This window comes from Corvus kubaryi, unplaced genomic scaffold (genome assembly GCF_017639235.1).
Source record: "Corvus kubaryi isolate FWS band 111438036 unplaced genomic scaffold, C.kubaryi_AGA036_p1.0 37396, whole genome shotgun sequence".
NCBI lineage: Eukaryota > Metazoa > Chordata > Aves > Passeriformes > Corvidae > Corvus > Corvus kubaryi.
Window position 1 is genome coordinate 26,051,104 of NW_024581135.1, and position 9,118 is coordinate 26,060,221.

Genomic DNA, 9,118 nt, shown 5'->3' on the forward strand with positions numbered 1-9,118 from the left:
TTCGCTCTACAATGAAATATGTTCCACAAAGCAGCCTACTCTTCCCTAGTCTCATACACAGGCTGTGGCTGGGCTACCTTTCATGTACAATCCCTCTGCGCATCCATATCCTGCCTTTGGCATTTTCCTTCACATAGCAAAGGAACACTTCTTCAGGATCACTCGTGGAAGAGACTTTCTACATAAAAATCCAGCTGCTTATCTAGCTCATTAAGAGAAGTAGCTTCCCCACCCCCAACAATCAAACTGAAAATGTACAAGCATGAATACTCAGCAGATCAGCACATACATTAAACAGAATTTTGTCCTAAATGCTGACCTCAGATGTTGCTGATTTCCACAAATAGGAAGTTCTCTGTGTGCCATGAGCTACACTAAAAACAACCCCCAAACTTGTTACAATATCAGAAATGCTAGAAGCATTTTTGAAAATACAACAGAGTAGTACATACTAGAAATGAAATCTGATGGAGACAACTGGCCCTTTCTGGGCACAAAAGGTTATCATTCTCAGAATTTCCACCCATCAGTTATAGATACTACTTAGCAAATTTCACAGTTTTAACAAACAGACAATTCTTAGTGATCTGCAATACACACCGGTACTATATATATATATATATATCTATGTAGATATCTATATATACATACACGTCTCAGCACAGGAAAGACATTGACCTGTTAGAGCAAGTCCAGAGAAGGGCCACAAAAATGATGAGAGGAGTGAAGTAGCTCTCCTGTAAGGAAAGGCTGAGAAAGTTGGGGCTGTTCAGCCTGGAGAAGAGCAGGCTCCAGGGAGAGCTTGTTGCAGCCTTCCAGTACTTAAAGAGCACCTATAGGAAAGATGGGGACAGGATCTTTAGCAGAGCCTGTTGCAATAGGACAAAGGGTGATGGCTTCTAACTGAAGGAGGATCAATTTAGATAAGATATATATATATATAAAAAAAAAACTTTTACAACGAAGGTCATGAAACCCTGGAACAGGCTGTTCAGAGAGGTGGAAGATGCCCCATCCCTGAAAACAGTCAAGGTCAGGTTGGACAGGATTCTGGGCAACCGGATGTAGCTGAAGATGTCCCTTCCAATGGCAGAAGGGTTGCACTAGAGAGCTTTAAAGGTCCCTTGCAACCTGAACTGTTCTGTTTCTATATGCATGTGTACATGTTGTACAATACAGCTGCTATGTGATGGCTTTGCTATACCCTCTTTTCAGAACTGTTCTGCATTTTAGCACGTAAATCAATCCTGGTCACTGCATGAATTTGCAACCTCCATTAATTAGAGCCATTAAAACACATTTTCAACAAAAGTTTTCCACCTGCTGTCCAGTGATCCTTGTGATTCTGAAGACTATTTTAAAGGGCTCATAAAATTTTGAGAAAAGCAAGAGTGCCTAAAGGCTTAAATTATGTAAAAAGGAATGGATTTTTACTGAAAAATATTAGGGATCTGTAAAGCAAAAATGGCAAAAGGCTTTTGATATTAAGGACTTCAGATAAGATTTGAGGATGAGTGAAAAATTTTTACACATGTTTCTGCTGCATAGAGCATTGAAACTCCTCTAGTATTCATATATATGCAAAAAGCATACACAAATCTTTAAGGAGCAGAGAAACAATATCTGAGTGCCTTGTATATCATGTAAAGTACCAGGACCTTATTCTTGGGTCTAAGAGTGAGATGTTTTTCAGCTTCTCTTGGTTTTCTTATATTTCAGTGACACAATGGATCTTGGAAGCAGAGGAAGAATCCACTGCACCATGAGACTCACCTGCTCTCTCTTACTCATGGCAGTGTTCTGTGTGAAACCCTTCCTCTGCCATAGTCAAATTGATCCACTAGCTCTTGGGCGGGCAGACCCCCAGTGCTGGGAATCCTCCTCAGCTGTTCTACTAGAGATGAGGAAGCCTCGCATTTCTGACTCTGTCAGTGGCTTTTGGGACTTCATGATCTTTCTGAAATCCTCAGAGAACTTGAAACATGGGGCTTTGTTCTGGGATCTGGCTCAGCTCTTCTGGGATATCTATGTGGACTGTGTGCTCTCCAGAACCCATGGCCTAGGCAGAAGGCAGCTGGCAGAAGCCGAGCAGAAGATTGCTACCCTACATTCTCAGTTCACAGGGAGAAACCAAGGTCACTACTCTTTTAATATGTGTCTAATGGGCCATAATTAGAGTCTAGTGGGAAAGAAAAGAGATTGAGACCTATTGTGCTATGTGGTAATAGGACAGAAACAGAGGACAGTGCTGTGCAAAAACCCCCTACTCCTCCCAGTCAAGTGTAGAGCTATGTTTATGTTCAATGTGATCTCAGGGAAACTTTGACCTCCAAACAACCTGAACTCCAATAACAGCTTTTAAGTTTCTGTTTGATGGGGTAGGAGAAGCAGCAGAAAGTGTAATACAGGAGTATTCAAACAAAGAAGGCAGCTCAGTGCTGAATATACCAACATATTCTTCCACAGCAGCATTTTTACCACAGTTGTGCCATGAACAGGCTAGTTCTGAACTCTCCATTCTGAGAGGAGTGCATTGCACTGGTGCTGTTGGGGAGAGTGGCAGTCTTTCAGCAGAAGGGTAAGGGTATGTCTACTTGCCATCTAGCAGTCAGCCACTAGGTATTTTCCATTTCCATATTGGTAACTTTACCCAACACACAATGGAAACAGACCTAGGACTCAGATGCATACAGGCTTTCATACACGACTACAGCTCCAGGAAGAACACCACCACCTGTGGCACTAAATGCTGCAATTCCTAGTCTCCAGGTTCCCAGCCCCAGAGAACTACCAGACCCCTCTCCATATGCATGTCACTTACCCTCCTCATTCCCAGGAAGGAGACACAGTATAGCTTTTCCTAAATCTCAGTCCCTTCCAAGGCTTCAGTTCTGATCCTGCTACCAACAGATGTATTCTTGCCTGGAGAATATCCACTTTCAGATAGGGGTAGGTGCTGTAATTTGATGGAGAGGTAGAAGTGCTGTTGCCATCACCAACAACGTAGCGCATCCGGCCCACACTGAGAAGGCAGAACTGCCTTAACACTTCAATGGATTGAGACCCTTATCTCCACCCCCTAGAGCAGTGTCTTAAGTTATTATGATGTTTGGGGGAATGTTCATGGAATAGTGAAGAGCCTCTCTGAGCAAGTATCCCTTAGAGCATCTCTAAAAAATGGACCTGAACTCAGGGTTCTCGCACACCAGGGACAATATACCACTGGACAATTCCAGTCTTGCCGTAAAAAATTTTGGGGTATTGAAAGTTAGAATTTGGGATAGGAAGGACTGAGAGGTCCTTACCCTGTTACCTACAGGCAGTATCCTGGGCCTTGAGATAGGAGTTGAGTTTGAATCAATCCCCTCAGACTCAAAACCCCACACACACAGGGTCAGTTTCTAAACTATGAGTCAAACAACCACTACCTGCATTTTAAAAGCAACAACTGGATCCTATCCTGCTCTGCAAAGAATCTGAGCTATCACATAGCTCTGACTGGATCTTTACTCTGTTGGCATGCAGCACAGAACCCACTTCTGGTTTCCAAGTGCTCTTAAGTCATCACAAAGGCAATAAGTTGCTCAATCCTTACCAGACTGACGCACTTTTGGGTGCAAACAGAATGCAGCTTTAGACACATGAGGCAGTCAAAAACTGAGATAACCCACCAGGCTAAAGCACCAGATTAATTTTTGTTTAGGATTGCAGCTTCGAATATCACTGTCTAAACTCCCACTTAGCCTTTTGTTTACATCTGGCTCTACATATCTATATCACACTGTGATTTTCCTAAACAAAGAGCTTTTGTTCCAGTCAAGATTAAAGAGTAACAGTCTGATGTATTTTGGAGAATCAAATTAAGGGTTTTATGATAAATTCTGACTTTTCTTTACTCTTATACAAAGAGATTTTAAGTACTACTAAGTATTCACACCCTCTTTGTTTTGTGAATTGTAATCAGTTAATCTGATTTCTCTGTACGACTGATTAACATCAGTCTGTAGCAGGCAGCTTATAGCAGTGACAGCCTAATTCTTTTTTGGAGGAGCTAACTTCTCATCCAAGTCTCACAGTTTCTTAACAAAGCCAGCTGTTTTAATCTTTGTAACCTGTGATCCTACTGCCTTATTTCATTAGTGAAAGTAAAAATCAATTGGTAATAAATGCAGATCAAAATTGCACAGCAAATGATGAGGAACAGAATTACCACCTATGCATAAAGAGAGGTACAAGCCTGTTTTCTCAGCCCCATGAGCAGCACTAACAGCACTTAAATTATCTTGTGTACTTCACACCTACATGGGCAGGTATAAATAGCTTTCAGTAAGCTTATACTAGAAATCCAAAAATGAAACAATTTTTTTTGCTTTATACTGTTACTTTTGCAACAGCTGATAACTTTATTGCTTCATACCAAAGTTTTTCATCTTATTCCTCTTAAATAGTTAAAATTTCCATATATTTGGGGTTTGTTTTGGGTTTTTTTAAATTACAAACAGGATCATAAATCAGGAATGAGGAGCAACCTGTAACCTGTATTCTCTATAGTTTCTTAAACATATCACTAAATTGGAAAAGCAAGACAGAAATCTGAACTTGGCACAGAAATACTGATGTTAAGGTGTTATTATTAGCATTACATTTCAGAACTAATGGATAAATCCTACTTGTGAAGATTGAGTATTATCAGGAACTCTTTTTTCCAAGGGGAAAAAAAAAAAAAAGTCCTCCAAGCAAAAAAAACCAGCAAAGCCCTTGGTAAGCACTTTTCAGTAGTACCAAACAAAACTACTTTAGCACATTTTAGAAGCACTTCCACAGTTACCCATACTTGGTCTTCCTGGGAAACAATTCTCTTCAAGTGTGCACCAAGAAGTGGGACAAGTAGCCCAGTTCCCGACTTACAGATTCAAACACTGTTTTCTGGACCAGTCTAATCCCTCCAGGCTTTTGACTGTACTCACAGTTTGAGGACACTCTTAAACTCTACACAAGCTGTAAAAAATACTACAAAATCAGAACAGTTGGATATGAGTAACCTGACAAACTGCCTCAATCCACCTAAAATCCTACTTAACCCAGCAGCATTTCAGCTTCCCTAGATATTTTGCAAAGAAGTGTTAATCAGCTTTAAGTTGAGACAAGTAGGGAGAGTTTTTCAGTTACCTAGCCAAGCTATCTTTAGTAATTCACCCCTTTTGTCTAACAAAATCCAAACACTATGAAAAAGCAGGTTTCATAAATGCATTTTGAATCCATTACAACACTGAAGTTACATTATAGTTACAACAACTCTTAATCAAAATAAGATTTCAAAACCACAAGGAAAACATAGCTTTTGTACTCACAGCAATCTTCCTGAAGAGCAGCTATATAAGAAGATCCTCCTCAAGAAGCCACATAGCATATCCTCTCTAGAAACATCTGAAAACTATACAGCCTCCGCCTCTTTTCTCCTCACCCAGCAGTCCCCCGGCCCCTTCCCACTCAGTGGCCTCAGCTGTGCACACCTCCCTCACAGGTGCAGGTGATTAGGCTCAGACCAGCCCTTGCACCTGGCCCAAGACAGATATAACTTCCAACTCTGCAGGGTGCTAGGGAGGGTAGTGGGGTAAAGGCTATTGTACATTTGAGGTCTGATAAATAAGCAAATATTGTGCTAACCAGTTACTTTTTCAGAAGACAAGTATGTCTAAAAGAAAGAAAAACAATCTGCTGCGTTTTAGAGATCATTGCAAAGAAAATGCCCCATAGTTCCTCAAGGAAATAACAAATGTTCTACTAGACAGTGTGAGAGATCTCACCCACTGTGCAGAGAGGTTGAGAACAAGCCAGTCAGTAGGATTCCTAGTAGTCTTAAGCACTTTGATTCTGCTAATTACAAGTAGAAGAGTGTTATAGATAGACCAAAGGAAAAGGTCCCTACTGAGGGAAAAGATCAAAGTGACTTGACACTGAAAGGCAACTTGCAAATGGAGGGATATAGCTATCACCAGAGCAAGAGGCTTGGGGGTAATGCTGATAAAATGAGGACCAGCAGCAGCTAAAGGCAGAGGAAACATGGATGTGGGAAACTGAGTATTCAGCTGCTCTTTGCTGTTTGGAAATTATTTACTTATATGCATTTTTATGTCACTTTTCAGGGACATTTTCTCATATTCAGAGGTCACCAGTTCTGAAGAAGAAAGACTCATTTGAAGATTTAATAAGTATCCACATACACAAAAGTAGATCTATATTACTTGGAAGAATCATTGGAGAGCTAGGAAAAAAGAGGAAATTACACATTTAGTCTAAGATTTTGATTTGTAGAGAATTTTTAACTACTTCTCTTTATTTTTTTGCATTTTAATCCCCATTGATGTCAATTTATGTGGTGGAAGAAGGCCTCTAACTTTGAGCATTACATGTCTGATTAACTTGGACTTATGGGTTTTCTTAATTACCTATGAATTTAGCCTCCGTACTAAACTGCATGATTTACAAGCAGTTGCCTACTTTAATCTGTGTGTATATCAGGCTTCTGTAATACATGTGATCTGTTCAAACTATTGTCTTTTGGGTGCCGAAACAGGAAATAACTGATCCTTCAATAAAACACAGACAAGCAGAGAAGGAAGTTGTCAAAAAACCTCCACTGGCTCCAAGACAGGATTAGAGTCAAGATGGTGATGTTTGATTGTATGCATAGCTGTACACTTGTACAAAGCAGCCCCTGCTCAAAGACATCATCCCACTAAAGAAAAATAGTACATATTTCTACATGAAAAATACCTCCCAAAAATGTTTTCAGTTTTCCAGTAAAAGGGTTAACAGATTTTACCAGCTCCTCTGCTTTCATACTTAAAATGTTTAATCACAAGAATTCTCATATATAACTTGCATTTGCTTCTTTTTTAGTTTACAAGTTCTTTGTAGAAAAATCAGTTTCTTCTGACTCTTATTGATAACCCTAATAGGCAATTGGACATTAAACTAATGCAAAATAACTTATGGCAGGTAACATTTAATGCTTTTATGGTGTAAATTATTTCCATTGCCAGACTGGCTGGATGTAACTACAAATGTCATCTTTCCAGGGCAATTACACTTAACTGTTCATTCAAAGTTTCTTTCCTTGAGCATGTAGCAATATTTGGTGGTTTGGGTTTTTTTCTTTTTTGCAAATACCCACAGAAAAACTGGCTTCCTGATTGTTCATCAGCTTGCAGAAATAGGTTCAAGTAACAAAATGTGTAAAGAAATCTTGAAATGGTTAGTGGCCTGAACAAAACAAGGCTTAAACACAGTCCCATTGGGGGAAATCCAGACTTAAGGAAGCAAACAAAATACTGTAAGAGGGCTAACAGCTTCAATAGTACTGAATTTGTGCTTCAAGTTAAGCATGCAACACGCCATTTAAATGTTCAAGAGAGGAGAGAGAGAACACTAAAGCAGGATAAACACAGGAACACACAGTTCAGTGTACTCAGCAACAGACCCCCAACTGCAGCCACAGCCTATGAGAGTGCTTTGCTACCACGTGGGAGGGCAGCAAGAGCATTGTTACAACAGATCTGCTCACTCCTGTACCTATGCTGATAATTACTTTCATTATATTAATACATCTAAAAGCCCCATTTTGCAACTTTGTATCCATATAAGAGAGAGAGTCTTCACTCACAGTCCCTACAACTACCAAGACCAGCACCTAACAAAGAGTGTTAAGGGCTGGCTGCCTCAGCCCAGGAGGATTGGTATTGGAGTAAAGCAGGTGTTACCTGTTCCCATAGGCTCCCAAGCTCTAGCAATTGTCAAACCAGACAGATTCTCTGAACGGGTCCTGTTTAACTTAGATGCTTTTCCACAGGGCCCTTTGGGCAGATGTTAGTGCTTCCACTTTAGATAAGTCCCACCTGCAACAACAGGATCCCTTAGGAAATGGCTCATGGCAGCTTTCTTCCTCCCTTCAGACAGAAATACCACTATGGGCCAAGATGATATTTAGCTTAAATGAATTTGCAATACTTCTCTGCTTCAGTAAGCGTCTTAATTAATAGGCTGTAGCAAAATTCAGCTTTTGAGGCAATGGGCAAGACTGACAAAGCAGATGAAACTCTAGGACAGATCACACTATGGAGAACACTTGGAAATTGCTGATGTAAAGAGACAATCTGTGTTATTAACTGTGCTGAAATAAAAAAGGGGATGCAAATAACTGCATGTAACCCTGCAAGTGACAGAGTGAAGTGATGAAAGAATGGCTATATTAAAAAAAAAACCAAACAAGGGCTCTGAGTAGGAGATTAAAGTAGATCTGCTACACAGGAACATTTAAAAATGTCACTGTGTTTAAAGACAGGATATTGCATCCTACCACTCTTTCTTATAAACTTCATGGCAGATCTTTGAGTGAGCTAAGACTGTTTTTGCAGATACCATTCCTGGCTTACTGTTTCTCAGTCAGAGCATGTCAGAAGAAGGATGGGATGAACATGTCTGACTGAAGTTCCTTCACTGTCAGCTGAACTGAATAACAACAAAATAAAGACCTTGTGATTTTGTCCCTTTCATCTTACAGGGATCTGGGAGCTAAACAACTGCTTCTTAGCATGGAAAACACTTCTTTGAGTCTTTACATACTGCCATGGAAGAAGAGTTCATGGTAGTTCAGGAATATCTATTTGTAAGAGTTTGTACTCCAGGTCTGTTCAACGTTGCTTCAGACCAAACCAGCAGTTGTCAGTTGCTACTGTTTCCAACCAAGTTTAATTCAGATGCAGGCATTAAAAGGAGATTTAAATCCTCGTCAGAAGCTGACAGGTATCTTCCCATAATCAACAGTTAAGTTTCTTGGATTGTTGTGTGTGTCTCTTGGCACTGGCATATTGCAAAAGCTACTAAGCTTCTATCTCACAGTATATTTATTTATGTTATTATATGGGTATACCCACTTTCCAATGATCTCCTCCCTCAATAAGTTTCTTTTCTTTAATTTTCACCCTCTTTACAGTTCCTTTGCTAGAGACAAACCACTTGTTAGCTTCCAGTAGCATACCATTACTTCTTGCTGTAAATTCTTGTGTGTTTGCAGTAAGTGTAATTCAGGCCTCCTTTGACCAAAACTAGCAGAAAG

General features: G+C 40.0%; 1 protein-coding gene across 1 annotated transcript; it reads left to right on the forward strand.

Annotated features, from left to right (window-relative positions):
- The first annotated feature begins 1,723 nt into the window (after positions 1–1,723).
- Positions 1,724–6,295, forward strand: FAM237A (family with sequence similarity 237 member A). Its single transcript, XM_042040674.1, has 2 exons — positions 1,724–2,135; positions 6,147–6,295. The coding sequence occupies exons 1-2, from the start codon at positions 1,727–1,729 to the stop codon at positions 6,293–6,295; spliced, it is 558 nt and encodes a 185-aa protein (XP_041896608.1). The 5' UTR covers positions 1,724–1,726.
- Positions 6,296–9,118: the final 2,823 nt, after the last annotated feature.